This window comes from Peromyscus leucopus, chromosome 20 (genome assembly GCF_004664715.2).
Source record: "Peromyscus leucopus breed LL Stock chromosome 20, UCI_PerLeu_2.1, whole genome shotgun sequence".
Lineage (NCBI taxonomy): Eukaryota > Metazoa > Chordata > Mammalia > Rodentia > Cricetidae > Peromyscus > Peromyscus leucopus.
In genome coordinates, this window is record NC_051080.1 from 28639180 (window position 1) to 28662460 (window position 23281).

Below are 23281 nucleotides of genomic sequence, written 5' to 3' on the forward strand. Positions count from 1 at the left end.
GGGGAGGGAATCACTGTTCTGTGTTCTGTAATGGACAGTACCCATTTATGGAGAAGCAGCCTACTTCTTCAGGAATCTCAGCATAGAGAAGATGCAGGTGAACATTTGTGGATGCAACAGCAGAATGCCTGAGGTTCTTATAAAGGAACTAAGCAAACAAAATGATTCAACAACAGCAAATATTAATATCTCACAGAAAGAACAGCCCTCCAGAAAGAATTATTTTGCACACTTGCAAGGAATAAAATAAGGCTAACTGAGAGCACCCATAGGAAGATAAATTGCCCCTCTACGTATTAAAGAATTTCCTACATGCTGAGTTGTGCAGAGACTCATAGGGCTATGTGGGGGTGAGTGCCTCAGCCCTGTGCAAGCAGGTACTCATGGACCATTCTAAATGAGACAGTGTAGACAGAATGGTAGTCTCAAGAGTGTGGGGTGACTTTGAGAACTGAATAAAGCTTTGGTGAGAAATAGACCTGTTCTGTGTGTTGTACTATTAAGCAGCACCCCTTGTTCCTACTCAATAGATGCCAGCATCACCGCTATTTCCAATGTCTATCGACATGGCCAAAGCCTGGAGACATCATTGTCCCACTAATATACGAAAGGGATTTCACTAGCCTGTCTCACTCTGATTAAACAGCAGCCTCCCATTTTGTTCTTTTTGCTTGTTCTCTATGCTGCTAAGAAAAGTGAAAAATAAAAATAAAAACATCTACCCAACTTAAGAATGCTTCAAAGCCTGATGTCCATCTTATAAGGTACTGAAATTATGAAAAATACAGAGATTTGTCCCATGTGTCTTAGTTGAAGAGTACTGGGCCTAAGCTGCTATATTTCACATGTTTTTGTATAACTCGTTCCCTGTATCAGGCTATCCATTAACTGCTCTTCTACTGGCAAGAAAAAAACTAATTTACAACATTCACTGTGATATGTCTTTCAAACTTTTAGAAGACTTTGTCAGACAATAATTTCTGTGCTTAAGTTTATGATTGCTGGCATGGATGGTTCTACATCCAACTAGACGTGTGCATTGTGGAGCAATGGCTGGAAACCATGAGGTAGAGGGGCCTCAGACTGAGTGTTTGCTGGAGAGGTGATGACAGAGATCTCAAATCATATGGGGAGATGTGAGAACAATGGAATCAGAGGCTTTGATGCTGAGGGGAGGTGGACTTCCTTTTAGTATCCACCATCACAGAGGAAACACCATCCTAAAGATTCTTAGCAAGAAAAAGACAGGTGTGTGTGTGTGTGTGTGTGTGTGTGTGTGTGTGTGTGTGTGTGTGTGTGTACGTGCACAAGTAATTCTCAAGAAGAAATGTGTGCTGTTGAGCACAGACATGTCAGGAACATGGATATTCCTGGCAGCCCAGGGACCAAGTCTTATCAGCTACAGTTAATGCATGTTTCTTCTCAATGACTCAACAGTACCAGATCTCTTGACATCTTAGCAGAGGTTCTTTGTATCAGAGTCACAATGACTCAGTTTCCCTTATTGTGAGAACCCTCAAGAAATTCCTAAAGAGAGGGAGTCTGAACTCCCAGGAAGGGGTGGAGGAAATCCCAATTCTGCCACTATTAGCCCCTATTCTGCCATTTTTAATCCCTGCCCCTCAGTTCCTGTTCTCCAAAAGCAAAGGAGAAGCAGTTGTTGAAGAATTTAAAGAGACAAGATGTGAGCACTGACTGCTACAGAGAATAGTCAGTGTATGCTAGCATCTTTCTAATAGGATGTAGAGGAAAGGAATGCCATCTCTTTGTCCTCTCAAACCAAAGCAGGAGTTCTGAAGGGTAATTGCCTTGTGCACCTTAGAGCTGTGGGTGTAAAGTTCTGGTGCCTGATGCGTCCTGCAGTGTCTTTCTGGATAAAAGCTGGGTTTGACTATCTTGGACAGCAAAGCAACTGTGCGGAATAGCTCCCACAATTTTAGAAAGGGAATTAAAATAACTTTACACAGCTCCCAAGGACCACATGTGGATTCTCTGGAGGGGATTTGCCACAAATATTTTCTAGAAGTCATGCGTGACCACAAGAGGCTTGACTTTATTAGGGGACTTCAAGGATGGGGCAGAGTTGGGGTGGAGGTGTGCTTAATGGTCACACCATCAAGTAACTCATAAGAACACTGATGATGACTGAGTATTTACCCTAGAAAGGACACCACTTGCCAGCATTCAAATGTGATTTCCTGGCCCTTACCGTATCTCCTTCCTCATTGTGCCTGATCTACAAGCCACAGAGGGAGGGGCAAAGCAAGCTAAGGAAGAAGTACAAAGCCCTCTGCCATCCCCTTTTGGTTGTTGCGAACATCCTATACTTAAAAGGGCCTAAATGAATGGAAAGAAACCTTAAATGAATGCAAGCTTTGAAGTTTTGATATCATACTTTTTAATACCTCAGAGAAAGATTGATTATCTAATTCCTGAGAGAATATAGAAAGGCTTAAGAGGCAAATAGCCCAGGCCAGGGTAGAGGGAAGAGGCCACGGAACCAACTTGAAGGAAGCTATTAAGAAAAGGAAGAGAATGGCTCCCTGCTTATTTCCTCAGCAAGTTTTACATAAATAGATTTCAGTTCACCGAGAGTTGAAGAACAATAGCAGATGTTCAGTATGAGCGCATGGAAGACCAGGAAGAATGATTTGAAGGGAGTTTTGATCGTCTAGCCCATGGAGTAATTACTCTAAAACCCCCAAATCAGTACCACATAGGGGAAAATGTTTTAAGCAGAAGATAGCCATTAATAAGGCAAGAAGCCAGCAATTGTCTGTTTGCAGAACCCAAGCAGCCTGGCTCCTACAAGTGAGCTTTTCCAGGCTCTGACAGACATGCTGTGATGGCAAATCATGTCTGTCAACTTGACAGCATCGAGAATCAGCTGAAAGCCAAGCTGCTGGGCACTCCTGTGAGCAATTTTCTTGATAAGTTGATTTGAAGTAGGAAGATCCACCTTAAATCTGGGCAGCACCTCTGGTGGCAGCTCCATAAAGAAACACAGAAGAAGGAAACTTTGCTTTTGGTCTACTTGCTCATTCTCTCACTGGCAAGGCTATCTATTCTGTTCCTGCATCATTCTTTCACTGGTAATCACACCAACTTCTTCCAACTGCATCAGGATTCTAATGTAAACTGAAAAGCAGCATCTCTCCAGGAGTCCCCCCAGGCCTTCAGCACCAGGCTGGGACTGCAGAGACATTCAGCTTCATGGATTGAGCCACTACCGGATTCTTGGTCACTCTAGCATGAGTCAGCTATTGTTGGACTATCTGGACCACACCATATAAGCCAATCTAATGCGTGTGTGTGTGTGTGTGTGTGTGTGTGTGTGTGTGTTGTTATCAGTCCTGTTCCTTAGAAAACCTTGACTAATACAATGTCTATCCCATGTTCCTGGTAAATTGGGGCTAATGAGGGACATTATTGATTACTAGTAACTAGCCATTCCAGAGAAATTAAGAAGATTCTAGCTTTGAGGAAGCCCTAAGAATGAGGAAAGGGTAGAGGAAAAAACAACTCTACACAGACCAAGGATGTTCATGACACTCACTGCTGCTCACTATCCGTAAAGTGCAGGTCCACCTTGAGCTGAAACTCGACCTCGCTCAGTGCATCTTCTACCTGAAAGACAAAGACCAAGAGAGTTCAGAAGTCAATTAGTAATCCAACTGGGACATTTAGCTGACTGTTTCTCAAAGCAGAGAAACAGAATCTCACTATAAAGTGCCACTGATGTGGAGCAAGAATATCTATGCATGAAACATCAAGTTCTGGATAAGCAGACTATTAGAATAGGGATATTAGATGGAAAATGGAAACAAAGGATTCATACAGCCAGCTTGGTAAAAGGATATCTTTAATCATTATTAAACAAGCATCTTTGTAATGCTTAATCTCCATTGTCAAGTTGATGAAATATAAAATCACTTCAGAGATAAGTCTCTAAGCATATCTATGAGGGGTTGTTTAGCCTCTGAGCATGCATATGAATGATTGTCCTGGTTAGGTTAAATGATGTGGGAAGACCCATCTTAAGTGTTAGTCAGGACTTTCTCTGCCTAGGTATCCTGAACTACATGAATGGAGGAGCAGGCTGAGCATTTGCATGTACTAATTGCTCTCTGCTTCCACTTTGTGGATGCAACATAACCAGCTGCTGCAAGTTTCTGCAACCTTGACTTTTCCTGCCATGATGGGCTGTGTTTGAAATATGAGCTGTGAGAAAGGGAATCAACACTCTCGCCCTTAAGTTGCCCTTGTCAGCTTATTTTTATCGCAGAAACTAGAAAATAAATGTTAAGCATTTAAGCATTTTAAGTCTCATTTTCAAATGAATTTGATATGGATTCCAGGCACGTGTAAAAGACTAAATAGCCTCAACCCTGGGAAGGATGGTGGAGCGAACTATCAGTGGAACAAAACTTGTGCAGAGATGCATGAAGTTACCACTTACACTCAAATATCCCCCATGTGACTCACATTACCATCCGCATGTTAAGGGGAGGAAGTGGCAATCAGGGAGATTAAGTGATTAATTTCCAAAGTGACTCAAGCTCCTATGCTAAGTCTCAAACTCTTCTTCCTTCAGTGTTTGGGTTTCATCCATGTTTGTGCTGATCTTTGCATTAAAAAAAAAAAAAGCAATACGACAGTTCTTTTCACATATGCCCCCCAAAATGGTGTCCCCGGGTCTCCTTTCTCAAATGTATAGGGGAATTGTGTGCTATGCAGCAGTCTTTATTCTCTGTACTCTGTGGATTCATTCAGTGTCAGCACTGTCCCTGTACCACAGGGCTTAGACCCCTGTCTGCTCCCTGGCTGGCTGAAACCCTCCTCTGCAACTCAGGTGAGCCACCTCTTTTCCCTCTTCACATTTAGCACTTCTGATTACCATAGCTTGTTCTGAGCTCCTATGCTGGAAACCCATAAAGCAAATCTCACCTCCAGGCAGGTTTTGTTTAGTCCCCGTAGTATTTTTAAAAACATTTTGAACAAGTTGCAAATGCAAGAAATTCAGGTAATTTCACATTCATGTTTGTATTGTGGGTTTATAGCTTCTGGGGGAAAAAAAGCAAAACATCCCTGGGATCTGGCAAGGCAGGGCTGACATTTGTTAGCTCTGTTTGGATCAGGCAAATCCTGCAAATACCACTGGTTTACCACAATCCCTGGCAGTGCTCTCCTGCTTGAGGCAAAACACCCTGGCTATTTTTTTGCCATATGTCCCTGCTAATTTCCTTGTTAAGGAATATGTTAGTCCTTATTCGTTGTGGACTCCAACTTGCAGGAATAGTGTCCTGTGTGGAGGCAGTGTCAGTGTATCTTTGAGGAATAAAACTATTTTCCCAAACTCACCTATTTTGCCTTTTGTTTCTTTACAAAAATACTCTCATCCCACAGGGACAGACATCACCTACCCAAAGGCTTCTTTGGAAATAACTTCTTAATTAAGCATAATTCAAGCAGAGACATACGGATAGAATTTATCTTTGGGCCTTTGTGGTATTAAAAAATGTTATTTTTTTAAAGAATACTTAGAAAGCTAACATTTTGCTGAATTCAAGTGCTATAAATAACTTCTCTTATGTTTATTTTTCATAACCAAAAATCTAGCTTTGTATAGAACCAAAGGAGCATGGGCTCTCACTATCAGTTCCCTGGAAATAAGATGGGAGAAGTAAACCCATTAACCACTTTCTGAGCAAGCATTTGCCTGGATACTGAGAACTTCCTGTGAGCATTAGATTTAATGACTGCAATTCTCTGGTAATTGAGACTATACTGATTCTGATTATGACTTTCCCTAGTTCCTTGCTAAACCTTACTTGCAAGATACCTACACATATATGTTTATAGAAGCCTACATATTATAGTTGCAAGATACCTACATATACATGTTTATAGGAACCTACTTATTATAGTTGCAAGACACCTAAACATATGTTTATCACAGTGATTCTTCTCTTTTCTTCCAGGTCCCCTGTAGCCTGAAGGCTAAGGATGAAGCTTCTAAAGTCAGAATGCATGAATGCAAATCCTGAATCCAGTTGTTTTCCATTCATAACATGAGAATAAAATACTTCTACTTACTCTATAACATTAGAGTGAACTAAAGAAGTGTACGAAAAGGGTTGACCAATTTCAAATAAAGCAATTTGTTATGGTTGTTGTTATTTCTACTTTACTACTGAGCTTGAACAACCGGAGGATCCCCCTTCTCCCACCACATCTACGTGGTGGTCCTATATGCTCTTTGGAAAAACACATCTTAAATTCCAGATTTAAGCCACAGCTTTACCACACCTTCGTGGTGTGATGGAGACAAGTCACAGCTCTAAATCTCTGCATCCTTATACATCAAAGGGGGTTGAGAAAGCCCCTCACCATACTGCAATGACTCAATGAGATATTACAAAGCACTCAGCAAAAAGCCCAATGGAATTAATCTGACAAATATGAGATGTTACTGGTGATAAGATCAGTGGATGGTTAATACAACTAGACCCAATTCCTATCACTATACAATAGAAGCTTTGCTTCTCTCAACTACATTGGACTATCACTGGTGTCTCCAAGAGCATGGCACAATCTATTTATTTATTCATTCATTCATTTATTTTACATCCTGTCTGAAATTTCCCTTTCCCTCTCTCCTCCCATTCCCTCCCTTCTCTCTGCCCTACATCCAATCTACTCTTCTTGTTTCTGTTCGGAAAGGGGCAGGCCTCCCATAGGTATCAACAGAACATGGCATATCAAGTTGCCTTAAGACTATGCATCTCCCCTTGTACTAAGGCTGGACAAGGCAACCCAGTATAAGTAGTAGATTCTCAAGAGCCAGAGCCAAAGCATTACGGACAGTCCCTACTCCCATTGTTTGGAGTTCCACAAAGACCAAGCTACACAATTATCACATATATGTAGAAGGTCTAGGTTGTTCACATCCAGGCTCACTGGTTGTTGAACTAGATTCTGTGAGTTCCTATAAGACAGGTTAGTTGTTTCTGTGGGTTTTCTTGTGATGACCTTGTTCAACTATGTTCATAGCAACTTTATTCATAATAGCCAGGACCTGGAAACTACCTAGATGCCCCCCAACCGAAGAATGGATCAAAAAAATGCAGTACATTTACACAATGGAGTATTACTCAGCTGTTAAAAAAATGACATCAGGAAATTTGAAGGCAAGTGAATGAACTAGGTAAAAATCATCCAGAATGAGGTAACCCAGACTGAGAAAGACAAACATGGCATGTACTCACAAGTGGATATTAGCTGTAAAGTGAAGGATAACCATGTCAGAATCCATAGACCCAGAGAGACTAGGGAACAAGGAGTTCCCAAGAGGAGATGCATGGATCTCCTGGGAAGGAGAAATAGAAAAGATCTCAAGTGGACTTGGGGCAGGTGGGGATGGGAACTTGAGGATCGGGTTGTGGGGGTCAGTGGAATGGGAGAGTACTGAAAGAGATGACTGGAGGGCATTTCAGGGTCAGGTAGAAATCTGATGCAAGGGGAATTCCCACAAATCTACAAGGATGAATCCAGCTAAGACTCCTAGCAATAGTAGATGCATAACCTGAACTGGCCATCCCCTGTGATCAGATTGGTGACTGCCCAACTGTTATCAGAGAGCCTTCATTCAGCAACTGATGGAAACATATGTAGAGACCCACAGCCAAACATTATGCGACCTTGGGGAATTCTGCTGAAGAGAGGAGGAAGAACTGTAGGAGCCAGAGGGGCATGGGCCACTCTTATAGTCCATTTCTACAGACTGCTTTATCTACATGGAGTCCTCCATCTCCTGGGTATAACTGAACTCTTCTCTCTAGGCTACCTTTGGCTGTCATGTGGCTTGACCATTGACATCCTCTGTGTTTGTTATCCTCTCTGGCTCATTCTACTGTTCCTCCCTTTTACTAGTCTATATATTTTTAAGTCTGCCTAAATTTTCTATGTCACTATAGCATATATAAATAAAATATCCACAGGGCCTCTACAGCTACTCCCTGTCTGTATTTATTTTAAAACATCCCATCAGATTCCTTGGCTTCTAGTTAGTTCTCTTTGTAATTTGTTCTAGTTATCATCCATAGCCTCAGTGCAGAGACTGAATCTTCTCCTCTATAATGTGCTTGTTGCTCATTAACTGATCTACCAGGCCCTTGAAGACAAGGGGCCTTGAAACCTTCTTCACTTCTATGTCTTCTTCAATGACCTAACCTAGAGCTTAAAAAGAACAGATAATTAAACCATACATTCCTGGACAGTAAGCCTGAGCAGAGGTACACTCGGGCAAGTGAGGAGAGACTGTCTGTGACCATGGTTTCATGGAATGAGCATGCATGAGAATGAAGAACAAAAACACATCCGAAGCAGGTAAATATCTGAACCATAAATTCTTACCAGATCTCAGAATCAATCGGTAGCTTCACCTTCACTCACCCTGAATTCAACAACAAGATGGAATGGTTAGTCAGGAAAGACAACCTCTGTGTCTGGCAGGAGAGCAAGACTTACCCTCTCACCATCTAAGAGCAAATGAGTCCGGAAGAGCATGGCATCATTTATGGGAACTTCTTCATTCCTGTATAAGATCTGGAAGATTCGACTATGCACAGCACTCTCATGGACACAGGCTGAATGCAGGCTGCTGCTCTCTGCAAACAGGAAGGAAATCAGTAGGAGGCCATGAACTTTGGAACAATCCTGAAAATACAGTCCCATCAGGTGTCTTTCTGATCTTGGGGAATACTGTGATTCTAACCTGAATTACAGTTTCCAAAGCTTAAGATCACAAATGAATGAGCACCTACCATGGGAATGGTTTTGTTCACTGGAGCAAACTGTCTCTCAAGAGAACCATGTTCAATGTCTCATAAGCCACATGATTTTAGTAAAGTCATTCTTGCTGTGAGCAGCATTCCTATCTGGAAGTTAGTACCTGCAGAATTCCTCACCTGATCACATGTCAATACCATGAGTCCTTTCACCACCATCCAGGAAACAAAGAGTATGATGAATAAACTAGAGAAGGCAGCTTTCTTTCTGCAAAGACTTCCTAGTGCTCATAGCATCCATCGCCCCTGCAAATGCTGCTATATCGTGTGTGATCTGAGGAATGTTCTGTCGAGAATTTTGGACAAATATCACATTCTAATTGTACTGCTGAGAAGCACTCTAATGAACCATGTTATGTTGTAGCTTCAATGTGTTCTATTTCATAATCACTAAACAACATTTCAATGCCAAGTTTCATTCAAATAGACAATATCATTAAGAGGTCTAATTGTATCCATTCCCCAGGGTCTTCATGTGTGTGAAATAGGTACATGACTATAAATACTACCACACAAATTTTAGAGTGAAAAAGCATGTAATTATTTAAAGATAAATAATGTTAAAGTTTATGCAAGGCAATAATTACTTATTCATAATAATATCTATAATACATACTTAATAGCTTCCAGAGCACTTTAAATGTGTTTTTCTTAATTCTCAAGAAAAATTCTAGGATAAGTATGTTATAGACTAATGCCCTAAAACTAGAGGACAGTGCCTTAGTATTTCTTTATTAGCAATTGGATGTTTGTGTTCACCCCAAATTCACAAGTTAAACCATAAACTTCATGTGATACCACTTGAAGATAGTGGTCCTTGGGAGGTGACAAGGTTGTAAATGGCCTGGTTGGAATGATGACAAATGTCTCTCAGCCTGGCTATACAACAGTTGTCAAAATGGATAACCAAGAACCTTGAGATTGAATGAGAATTGTTACCCAAAGGCTCTGGCTTTTGGACATGTGACCCAGTTAGTGGCACTGTGTGTTGGGGGGTGGGGGTTAGAATGCATGGCCTTGCTGGAGGAAATATGTCACTGGAATCAGTCTTTGAAAGTAAAAACCCTCACCTACATTCAGTTTTTTCTCTCTCTCTTTACTTTGAAGTTGTGGTTAATGGCATGAGCTCTTAGATTCCTGCTCCAGCTACCATGCCTGATGCTTGCTGCTGCCATGCTGTCCCCATCGTTATGATGAAATCTAACCTTCTGAGACTGTAAGCCCAAATATATTCATTCTTCTGTAAGTTGTCTTGATGGTGATGTTTTATCATAGCAAAGGAAAAGCAACCAATGTGAGCTTGATTGAAAAAAAAAGAGCTTACAAAAAGAAAGAAATATGATCACATGGCAAATAAAAACCACTTGTGGTATCTGAGTCCCTAGGAAATAAGGACTGAGAGCATTGGCATACCATTTCAATGCACAGTAGCATCCAAGCACACACTTCTGTAGCTAGGAAGCCGAAACCATGCTAGACCCCATGTTGCCCGCAGGGCTACTGAGACCTGTCTGCTCTAATTTGTACATCATCACGAAGAAATAAAATCACAGTCTTAATCCAGCTCCATGGAGACGTGTTGGATTCAAGTTGACATGGCTTTTAAATAGAATCTCCTCTGCGTACAGATTGCTCTGTTTTTATTGCCCGCCACTGCCCCTTTCCTTCTTCCTTCCCTTATCAGAGCCTGGTTGATCTATAAGTCAGACATACAATGTGGAAGAGGATGGATGGAGTAAATACTCTGAAGGTCAGAGCAGCATGAACTGTCTGCTGCCGGGAGGGACAGCTGGCAAAGAATCTGTTTCCTTTTTGGGGAGGTGACATCATCTCTTATAAGAGCAGCTTTCTTGTAAAAAAAAAAAAAAATGGGCATATCTACACTGATCAAGTGGAAGTATCATGGGTATAAAGAAAATCCAAGAGACCAGGATCCTATGACCTGGCACATACAGGGGCTGCAGTATACAAGGTGATGACATTTTAGCTGTGCTGAGAACTGGCTTTCTCAGTAGTTTCTGGTGAGTGCCATGAAATTAGGCAGGTCCCTAAAGACAAATGTCCTCTGATTTAGATCAGATTGGCAGACTAGGTCACAGGGTACCATTTGTCATCACTGAAGAGCCCAAAGCCCCACAATACCCTGCTCATCCCAAGACAGGGCACTTAGCAGGTTGTATGGGACTCTGTGTCATTTTCCATCATCACCAAACAAGGGATTGTATGTTCATTCATAAGGGAATGTACACTGATCACAAGACACTCTCTCTGGTGGCGAACATCACTGAGATTTTGCCTGCCTGTGTAGCCCCACTGGGATTCCCTCTCCTTCAGTGAGGGCAGTCCATGTGTGGATATCCCAACCTTTCTCCTTCTTCTTGACATCCTAAAGGGAACACATTTTTCTTCTCAGCAAAGCTACTTACTAAAATAGTTTACCCTGGATGCTGGGCTCTCTTTGTGCAGGTTTCCCCATTAGACTAGAGGGACCAATTCACATCATTTGTGCCTCTTCTTCCTCTCATGAACAGGCACAAAGAACCCAGAGATGGGGAAAATATATGGTCTGTATCCTTCATAGTGCACAGTGGCCAGACCAGGTGATAAAGGTCTATAATCCCAGCTAGTCAGGAGGCGGAAGCAGGACAGTTATATGCCTCCCTGAACTATAGAACAAGTTCAAGACCAGTCTGGGTAACTTGGTTCAATGCTATCTCAAAGCAAAAATTCAAAAAGGACTAGAGAATTGTCAGAGGTATAGAAAAGTTACCTGGTGGGTGTAAGGGTTCAAGCCATTATACCAACAAATGAACAAAGAAAAAAAGTAATGCAAATGTTGAAGAGTGGTCCTTTCTTATCTTTTGGATGTATTAATGAAAACTGATATTTCATCACACATGGAGCCTACCCTGAGAGGTCTATAAGAGGATGTACACTCAAGTCTTTGCAAATATGTCTGCTTCTCCATGTCAGGAAATGCATCATGTATGAGGAGGGTATGGGCTTTAATTAATAAGATGAAAGGAGAAAGGAAGGAATGGAAGAGGAAGAAGATAGTGGGGGAAAGAAGGTGGCCAAGGGGAAAGCGAACAGGGCAGAGAAAAGTACAGAGGTTCCCACTGTACACAAAATACATCTCAACAGCTGCTTCTGGATTCAGGGCAAAGGGCAAGAGAACAAAGTTTTATATCTTTGTTGTTGTTGTTGTTTTTCGAGACAGGATTTCTCTGTGTAGCTTTGTGCCTTTCCTGGATCTCACTCTGTAGCCCAGGCTGACCTCGTACTCACAAAGATCCACCTGCCTCTACCTCCCAAGTGCTGGGATTAAAAGCGTGTACCACCACTGCCCAGCCAAAGTTTTATATCTCGATATTTCTCTTTCCCTCTAAAATGAGTCAGATGAATAGTTATCATATCTACAGACCTCTTAATGTTTAAAATTCAGTTGATGCTCTTCCTCTGCTGAGACACACACACACACACACACACACACACACACAAACACAGGCTCTGTGAGCATAGATGATACAAGCTGGAACTGCCAATCTTCCTACAGAACCCAATGCCAACAGCACCCTTATTAATCACTGACAGGGACCAGATTAAATATTGGGAATCCACCTCTGAATTTTCTTGAACTCAACCCACACCCTGTGAGAGAATGCTTCCCCCCTCCACACCATTAAAAAGCACATTCGAAAAACCCCATCTGAATGTGAGTCCCCCCAGGACCACCTGGATTTCAGAAGAAAGACTTCTCTTACTGAGGGTCTTAGTTAGTTATTTCTACATTCATTCCCACTACTTTTCTGGATGCCTCGACTTGGGCAGGTAAATAAATCTGAGCTCAAATAACGCAAGAAACTGTCCTTCCTAGTTTCCAGGAAATGGTGAATAAAGAAGAAAGTTTTTAACTGTAAAATTCTCAAAACTCAGATTTCCAAGTAGGATGAAGGTAAGCTTAAAGATGACTGTACACTGTTCATTTTCTGCCTGCTTCTAGGAAATATAGAAAGCTGCTTCGAAATGAAATGATTACTTTTCTTCCAACAATTCAAGGAAGAAGCAAAACAAAGTTATGTTGAAAAATAAATTCAAAATGTGATTCACATATTGCTGGCTGGTGGGATTGGGGCATACACTTGATTGGTATAAATGTTATTGTTGTCCATTCACTCATTAAAGTAGCATTAACCTGGGTGGGAAACAGGAACTCCTGAGGAACAAGGAGGTTTTGTTGTTGTTGTTTAGTTGGTTGGTTGTTTTTTTTTCCCTTATTTTTCTTTCTATGTGTGTGAAATTTGTGTGTGTGTGGGGGGGGTAAGGATATCAGAAAAGACAAATTTTCCTATCCAAGGAAATATACACATACTCTTTGGAACAGAGGGGCAACTTGGTGACCAAAATAAAGATAAGTGAAGAAAGTAAAGGCCAAAATGAGAAGTCTCAACACTATGAGGTTCAGGCGCTCCTGGGTAAGACTGGTTTGGCTGCACTATGACTTGTTTCTGTGTGAACTCTGTTGATCCACAGCTGAGTGTGTGAAAGGTGTTTCAATGTGTTTGGTGCTATGATTACATATTACCACATACTGGGAAGTTAGTAGTGAGTAGGAATTTGTTCGCTCTAGAGTTCTGGAGAGTCAAGGGGTCTCTCTCTGGCAAAGACCTCCTTGCTGTATTATCCCCATGACAAAAGTGACAGTAACTTGCCCTTTCGTGGTGGTAACTATCATACCCTCAGGTGTAGTCTTAGCTCTTACCTTCTAAGTCCTACTTCACAACACTATTATGATAACTAAGGTTTATTGCCAGTTTTGGACATGACAAACATTCTCTCTACAGAGTTATAAACTAGGAGCTTACAGCAGCATCTCCAGAGATCTAAACAGATCTTGGACCAGCAAGGAGCGCTCCACTAAGTTATGAGGATCTTCATGAGCTCTAAGGATCCTCACTTCTATAGATTTAGCTGCCAACCTAATGCATAGCAGTGAGGAGCTTATCAGATCCAGAATCTGGAAAGGGAGCCAGCATAAACCCGGGCTTTCTGGACAGTTGGAGATGGGGAAAAGCATTTCTGCTAACAAGGAGTTTATAACAAGCATTCATCTGCAATACTAAAGCAATGTAATTCTGTGGGTACTTTCAACTTGTGAAGCACATCTCACTGGTGACACAACAATAAATGTCATTTTTACTGCAATTCCAATGACTATTGGGTATTTTGTTGTTGTTGTTGTTTTCTATTTAAAGTACTCGACTGCAGATGGGATGGATGCTGATTATTTTTGCATTTATAGGTGTGGGTATAAGTTTATGACTCTCACAGAATCCAGATTAATATATTTTATGACTTTTAATAAACTAGATTCATTCATGTATGCTTTAAACAGATACTACTGACCCATATACACCAGATCTAAGCAGAAAACTGGGATTCAGCAATGAACAACATTGTAGGGTTCCTTGTGATGTGTGTCTGTTTTACCCAACTGTCTGTTGATTAAGGAATGAGATCTTTGATTCAACCCAGTTGTCCTTTTCCCCCTAAAGAATGCCTCATTGTCAGTAATGTTGCATTATTTGCAACATCTCACAAAGGGTAATTGAAAACTGTTAATTAAGGTGATATTTTATGTACACTAAATTGAGTTGGAAAGTAGATATTTTCACTAACTATATGGTTTATAAAACCACTTCTATAATATGTTATAAATAGGAGACAAATTTAATTTTTTCCACAAAATCTGTCTCCCTTCCTCTTTCTTTCTTTTATGATGGCACAGTACTTGCTTGATATACACAGCACTCCCAGCAATCATTTCTTTTTTTATAATTTATAATTTGACAGTTTCATAAATGATACTTTCTGGACACATTCATCCCTCTTTTATCCTCCTACCACTGCTATCAACTCCTCTCTCTCCTCCCACCAAGTCTCCATCCCACTTTTATGTCTTACAGGTTTTGCTTTGTGACAAACAGGGCCGACCTGTATGGACATGGGTGTGAACCTGTCCGTGGCACAAGAGTGACTCATTGTGGTGGTATTGTGTTCCCCAAAATATTGTGTACTCTAATAAATTTATCTGGGGTCAGAGAACAGACAGCCACTAGACACAAAGGCTAGAAAATGGTGGCACTCACACCTTTAATCCTAGCATTCCAGAGATAGAAATCCCTCTGGATCTCTGTGAGTTCAAGGCCACATTGGAAATAGCCAAGCATGGTGACTCACGCCTTTAATCCCAGAAAGCCAGCCTTTAATCCCAGGGAGTGGTGGTAGAAAGCAGAAAGATATATAAGGCGTGAGGACCAGAAACTAGAAGCTTTTGGCTGGTTAAGCATTTGGCTGGTTAAGCATTTGGCTGGTTAAGCATTCAGGCTTTTGAGCAGTAATTCAGCTGAGACCCATTCTGGATGAGGACTCAGAGGCTTCCAGTCTGAGGAAACAAGACCAGCTGAGAAGTTGGCCAGGTGAGGTTAGCTGTGGCTTGTTCTGTCTCTCTGATCTACCAGCATTGACCCCAATAACTGGCCTCGGGTTTGATTTTATTAATAAGTACTTTTAAGATTCCTGCTACAACTCATCACTGGTTGCATCATGGAAGACAATGACTTCCATTAGCTCAGTTTGATGGGTGGGCACTCCCATGATAGTCTTCCTGTTTATGACTGGAGGTTTGCAGGTTCTAGAACATTGCTAGGAGCTAGCTTTGGATTGGCCATCCATGTTCCAGATTTTTTTGCATGCTTTACATGTATCACTTAACTGTCACCTTGATTATATGAGCTTTCATGTTATTCATGAGGAAGCTTGTGAACATATAGTTTGCTATATACTCAATGTCGAACTGAACAAAAGCCAACATGCTCCAGATTGTGTTCTTTTGTTGTTGTTGTTTCAAATTCTTCTATTTCTTGACATTTACCTGATCATTTACTATTCAGCTACCTAACCATATTGGTAATATGTTAGATTTTATTTTCTTGATGGTGAGAATATAATGGAAGGAGATACTCTCCAACATTCTGTATGATGATTTCTAACTTCTTTCTCTCATATTTCACTTATGTTGATCTTTTTCACCAATTTTGTTTTATCAAAGTTCTAGAATCATGGATGAGTAGGCTCTGGGTACTAGAGTCACTCAACTCTACACATGCTCAGTCAATAATTCCATCAGTTACTAATGAGAACAAGGCTGGAGGAGGACAACTTGGCAAAGCCATCCCACATTAGTAGGATTCTTGTCAGTATCATAGTTCTAATGTTGAGGATTTCTCACTCATAACTTACTCTGCAAGAAAACTCAAGAAAGCAGGTTCTATATCTGGCACAAATTCATACTTACAAGAGGGCAACTAAACTCAAGAGCCAAATTAAACACCATTTAAATGTCTGGCAATAAGCAGGAGCTGTTACTGCAATTTGCTAGGGAGTGTTCTCCTATCAACACTGAGTGGGTTTAATTACTTAATTATAAGCCACAATGACCTGCCTATTAGATTGAGCCCAGTCAGTCCAGCACTTGATAACTCTTTATTGGTCAATAATTTGAGCTGCTCTATACTCACAAAGGCAAAAGCCTAGCATGAAGCCTGCAACACACTCTAGTCCTCCAACAGCCCACCAGCTGGGCCTTCCTCCAGATTAGTCCCCACTGCTGAGCAATCTCAAGTACTTCAATTTGCATTTCAGTAACCGAGTGCAGTGAACAGTCTTATACCTATGGTTTTTTGTTTTTCTTTTTTTAAAGAACAAAAGTCAGATTTGAGTTGAAAAATGTGGGTTTGCTCTTAGCATTGGAATCTATATAGTGTGTACGCATACACAAAGCATCTTCCAGTCTGAACCCCAGTTTTCTCAGCTGTGAGCTGGGACTGGGAGAGCACCACCATCTCAGGGTGGGTCTTTGAAAGTGCTTGATGTGGGGTAGTAACAAATGATGGGTAGCCAAAGTGGTGAACAGACATACTAATAGATGAAAAATGGCAACAGATGTGGCTATAACAGGATCAACTACAGGATTTTACCAATAGAAGTCTCATGGGAGAAAGGGGTAGAGGGTAGAGGTCTTCAGTTGCGTTTTACATTGAAAAGGAAGAAGACCAGATGCACAGTGGGCATTGCTTGGCTGGTACATGGAAAAGCTCTGTGATCACACCTGAAGGACTATAGAGAAAACTTTTAAATCTCTCATCCCTCCTTCCTTCACAGGCAAAAACAGCACTAGCAATATTTGATCTCTCCACCACCACAGTCACCACACCCTCCATCATTCTCAAATGGAAGTATCTAAGTTCATGCCACCTCTTACCTGTCACTCTTGACTTCTCCAGGCTACCCTTGACTTCTTCAACAACCTCTTGCCTCAGTGTACCAAACTATATAGCTCTTTGACCCATTTATTTCTACTTCATAAACTGTACTCTCTTCTCTGGGGAATCTGAGCTGGCTCCAAGAGTTAATACATTTTTATTTATGAGGCAGCAATTGTAGCCCCACCTCTTTCTGAGTAAGTATGGTGTTTTATGCTCTTGACCTTTATGCCAAAGATAAAGCATAAAGACAGCCCCTCCCATTGTGTTTTATCATATCCTCCTGAGCTAGATGTCAGATGGAGCAGCTAGCTTGCTGATGTAGCCTCTGTTACCGGCTAAGTTGTCATACTGACCTACAGTCCATATCAATACACGGTCCCTTGCACACAATAGCATAGACATGAATTATGCCTAAAACCATAGCATGGGACTCTCTGAGAAGGGCATAACTACAATTCCACATTCTAATCCTGAATACACACACACACACACACACACACACACACACACACACACACATTCCCCTTAATAAATCATCAGGAAACTCAGCAAAATGTGAAACAAAGAGCCTGCTTATGTGATTTGGGCCTTCCCGGACCATCTGCCACAGCCATATGCTTCCCAAGGAGAACTAAGTTTAGCTGCAACCGCAGCTAATCAAACATTTGTAAGTGCCGCAGTGTCCCTGCCTGATGGTGAGTGTTCTCGGGAGCACAGCGTGGCTCTCTAGCTCATGGTGACTTTGGCCTAGGTCACAGAATAAGCACAGAATCATGGGTTGTTACACAAATAGTTGGAGTCCCTTCAGCCACTGCTGAACGGGCAGGATCAGGATCGGGTGGCTATTTTGCTTTTGTCTTCTACAGAGGCAGAGTATCTAGCAGGCAGTCCAGCCTCAGCTCCAGGGTCTGAGCAAGCTTGAATTGCCCAGAAAAATATCAGCACCCAACAGGTTTCCTAGAGTGGCAGAGCATAGTCCTGCCCAACCTAAGCCTTGGATGAGTTGCCCATCAGTGCCTTCACCTGGACTCGCCTGCAGCGCTTCAGATTTCCTCTGCTGCCCCTCCCGCTTGAGAATTAGTGCACATACCTAGCTCTGGTGTATAGTGCAGGGTGCAGAAAAGATGGTTAAAAGAAACAGCATTCCATAAAGTATAAATGTAAGTTAAACATAATGCATGCCAGGCATGGCAGTGAACAGGGTCTATATAGACTATCAGTTAGCTGGGCAAAAAATCCTTTATGAGCTGTGAGGAACTTGAAGGCCTGGGGAAGAGACCAACATATTTGGCCACAGTAGAAAGAGATGCAGAAAGTACTGGGCATCAATTATTACACTTGTTCCTACCTGCTGCCATTACTGAATATTGCCCCTTGTTAAAATAAGCAAGGTATTTTTCAAGCCAAGGCTGTTTAGCCTCGATGCTCCAGACCTGCATGTGTGGCTTCATCTTCTCAAATTTTCATGTTATCTTTCTAAATTACAAAGTGCTTTGAGCCCCTTGACCTTCAGGACACTGGAGTGGTCTACAGAATTTATTCACAATACTTGCACAGAGGTACCAAATGCCACAGATTTGCTATGTAGTTGCTCTGAATGTAGACTTTGGAGTTAATCTAGGGTCAGATATCATCTCTCTGATTTATTGATGCCCTCAGGCTTTCTTGTCAGTCTACATATCTCAGGGACCTGACATGGTGTATTATCTAGATTCTGAGGTCACTTTACTCAGCCCTGCCATTGTCTGAATCAAACCATTAATTTTCTATTGGACATAGTGGGCATGGGATGGAAGAGGTTTTGCTACCTATTCTGTGCTCTCTGGGACCATTCCTGATCTGAACTCCAGGACTTCCTGCCTTAGCCCCAAGAAGTTGTCACAGTCTTTGGAACACCTGAGTGTATGACAACACACACTCACTGTGCTCCCGCTTCGATGACAGGAATTTGAGGGATCAGTGCAGGGTTTGGTGTCTTCCCACTTCTTTAACCTATTTCAAGCAACAAAGCTTCCTGACATGCCTTACCCATCATGATGAACCCCCTGACACCATGATCCAGAGCAAATCATTCCCCACTTACAGTGTTTCTGTCATATATAAAAGTTGCGATGACAAAAACACAGTTGACGTTGTTGGACACCATGGCCACTGCTCCACTCGGCCCTTTGTAAGCTTTTGTAGGCAAGGGTCAGGGTGTTGCCCACCCTTGCTAATATAGTTTGAAGTATTCATCACAGGTTAGTCATTGGAAAGCTTATTTCTCAGCTGTCTGTGTTACTTGAGTATGTAGAGCCCATCTAGAGGAGGCAGGTTGCCGTTATAGAATCCTGGAGTTTGTTCTATACTTGGTTACTTCCTGTCCCTGGTTCTCTGTTTCTGGTCTGTAATAATGTGACCTCCTCCACCACTGTACTCCTTGCTGCTCTACTATGTCTCCTGTGACATGATGCACTAAAGCCCTCTGGAACCATGAACCCAAATAAAGACTTTGTCCCTTACGCTGTTTCTGTGAGGTCTTGTGTTCTGACAGTTCAGCGTAACTAATGCACTTGCCTTAAATGTCCCAGAGCATCCCCAGAGAATGTCAGCTCTACCCACTACTGAGTTGACATATATATTTTCTTTACTCATCACACCTGGTCTTGGGACTGAAAAAGTGCACACTCCTAATCACTAAAAGGTCCTGGGTATTTTTCCTGCCTTATTTTATATAAGAATTTCCCCTTCCTAGGCCAGGTCTTTTTCAATTATCTTCAAATGTACTCTCTCTATACTTTCTCATCAGAAATAAAATACATAGCAAAGCCAAATCGCTCACTCTCTCCCCACTCCTCATTTAAAAAATAGTAGCTGACTATAAGGATGTCCCCACTGGCTTTTCTTTTCCATGTTACACACAATCTGCAGTGTCCCCAAGACTAACTTTTGCCCCCTTTACCACCTAAATATGTTTCTGTCCAAGTGCTTAGTGCCGTACAGGTTTCCAAATGGTCAAGGAATGTTCCAGTCCATACTGAACTGGTTGTGCAGTCTTTCCTGAGATACTCTCTAACCTTGATATTGAACTAATGCTTCACTGGTCCTGTTACACACACACACACACACACACACACACACACACACACACACACACACATATATATATCTGGTAGCATTCCTCTGCCTCTTCCTTAGTCATCAATCTGTAAGTTGGCAGATTTTTCCTAACAGCTGTGCATTTTTCTCATTACCATATAATACCCCTTGGCTTGTGTTGATTGACCACTCTTCTGACCAGAATGCAAATTTTGTGAGGAAAGTTGTTTCTGCTATGCATTCTCCAAATTGTACATATACGTTGGAATGTAGCATGAGGAAAATTAAATTTGACATGATTATAATATGAGGGACTTTATACAGGAAATAAATCTCAGACTCCAGATTCCAGGCTTCTTTGGAAAAAGTAAAACATGGGCTTTTCTCCAAGATGGCTCTGTGTAAAATAACATTTATAAAATACTTAGTATGTTGCTTGGTATATACCGTTGTTTGATCAGCAGAACTGGTTGTGCAGTTCAGATATTAGTGCTATTACTAATAATCACTGAGTGAGCGTGTGAGTCAGTCATTGGTAAGAATCTCAGAAGACTGAAGCACAACACATTTACTTTAAGGGTGGCAAACAAGAGCATTCATTTCCAAGGCTCATGACTTACTGCATCCTGAACTTTAACCTTGGCAACCTGAATTGTTACAAGTCACCGCCATCAATATCAGAACACATGTGCTGAGGTTTCCTATACGGCTTGAGTCAAAGGGAAGAGGTATCTAAATGGAGTCTAGAGATTATCCTAAAAAAAATTGTAGATTTTAGTTATTCAGACTCCACGCCTTTCCTTAAATCTAAGAATGGAGTGATACGGATTTCCCAGGCACTAAGTCCTGGCAACAAGGAGGATAATTTCTGATCCCACAGGCCTGAATCTATACAAAACAAATACTTTCTACAAAGAAAATAGTGAGCATTTGCTCACTTAAAAGTCTGTTAGTATTACAAAATTAAAACTTAACAAAAATACAGCACACTTAGGGTAGAGAAATTTACCATCTAGAAAGGAAAATGAGTATTTCCCTGTGCTGTCTCAATTGAAACTTGACAGAGCCTAGAATATCTACAAACCTGCCAGCAAAGAAAAACACAAAAATAGAGCTGAGGTCTGGCTCCATTGGCAAACTGGTTGCCAAGCCAACATGAGGACCTGAGTCCAAACCTCAGCAACCATATAGAAGATCCAGGAACAGTGATGCACAGCTGTCACCCCAGTGCAGGGAAGCTAGAGAAATGAGGATACCTGAGATTTGCAAGCTTAGCTGAATCAGCAAGCTCCAGGTTCACTGAGAGAGTTTGTCTCCAAAAATAAAGTTACGGGTGATTGATGAAGACACCTGGCACTGGCACCTGCCCTACACACACACACACACACACACACACACACACACACACACACACACACACACGAGAGCGAGAGCGAGAGCGAGAGAGAGAGAGAGAGAGAGAGAGAGAGAGAGAGAGAGAGAGAGAGAGAGAGAGAGAGATCTCATTAACAAATTGTTGGCAACCATGGTTCTTGACCCCTCAGTTAGGTTAGAAAAGTAGTATAGTATCAGATGGAAAGAGAAAAATGGATTTTGCAAAAGAAGATATATGCACATATTTTGAAAGACCTTTGCTGTGTAGGTATGTATGTTTTATTCATACCACTTCTGATGGAGGAGATAGGTGTCCTCTGTTAGTCCAGGTGAAGATGGTCTACTCAGAGAGCTTGCTTTCAGCTCCCACTGCCTGGTGACCAGTGCATATCTCAGTCCTCAGCAGGATAAAGTCTCTTGGGTAGTGAGACCAAATACATTCAGCCAGCTAAGTGCAAATATTTAGAATTTTCTGAGGCAAGGGAGTGAGCATGTGGACAACAGAGTTGGCCTGGTGCTATTTCAAATGCTGCTATTGACTCCTGTAGAAAATACTTGTGTAGGAAAATATGTCCAATGGAAAGGTGGCAACACAGGGCAGATTGTGTCAGTGAGTTGCTGCTGGGGTGGTGGCACTCATGGAGAGCCTCCAGGCTGCACCAGAGTAACTGCACGAAACTATGTCTCAAAACTATCCCAATGACAAGCAAACAAGTCTGAGCACAAATCAGGATATCCCTACATCCCTCTGAACCTCAACTCCTCCAACCATCAAAGGAAATACTATGAGTTTCCAGCATCATGTTGTTTAAAGGAATAATTATGGGGATCAGAAACTCAGTCTTAGCCTGTAGACAAAACTCTAGTATATTAAACTTAGAAGTTTAAAATGCAGATGACAAAAATTACCTTGAAAAGTTAAAAGATAAACTATGAGATATCTTCTACATAATATGTCAAAGAATGACTGTCAAAAATATATTTGGCAATAGGTAAGGGGGAAAAATCACATAATTTCTTAAAGAAAAAGAAGCAAGAGTGGAAATGGGAAACCTTTCTGTCCAACATCAGTTCCTATAGCTTGCACAAGCTGATTGCATATACAACTTGTGCAAATTGGTTTCTTTAGTGGAAGGGCCCCCAAAGTGTAGGCTGTGCCCTCTCTATCAGTGAGATTAAAGATACACACAGAACATATGCCAACAAGTTAGCTATGATTTCTTCCCTCAGATTTGAGTAGAAATCTAAGATAGCACTAGTCTTTATTTTATTATATTCTGAAGGAGTATTCTGTTAAAGATAGCTCACCTGACAGAATTAATGAATTGGCAAAGGGATGTAGCTGTGCTATGACTTTCAGAAAGTTCTCTTTTTCATTAATTAAATTAATTTCCCAGCCCGATCACATTTTCCCCTCCCTCCTTCTTCTCCTCCTAATCTCCCCCCACTAATCCACCCATCCACTCCTTCTCCTTTCTTAGGGTGAAGCAGAAACCTGATTTTTCTAGTCCCTTGAACATTCTGGAGTTAACCCTTCCTTCTGTATTGTTCACACACACATGTGCTCAAGCCCACATCTTCTACGATAGACTATCTTTGGGAGCCTATCATGTTCCACTTACATTATTTTTATTTATTTATTTATTTATTTAT

At 41.5% G+C, this 23281-nt stretch overlaps 1 protein-coding gene across 1 annotated transcript in view; it reads right to left on the minus strand.

Annotated features, from left to right (window-relative positions):
• The window catches only part of Fam135b (family with sequence similarity 135 member B), a 215047-nt gene that overhangs the window by 84937 nt on the left and 106829 nt on the right, over positions 1-23281 (minus strand). Inside the window, 2 exon segments of the mRNA XM_037197518.1 lie at positions 3557-3627; positions 8530-8669. Of these exon segments, the coding sequence (XP_037053413.1) occupies positions 3557-3627; positions 8530-8669 (211 nt within the window).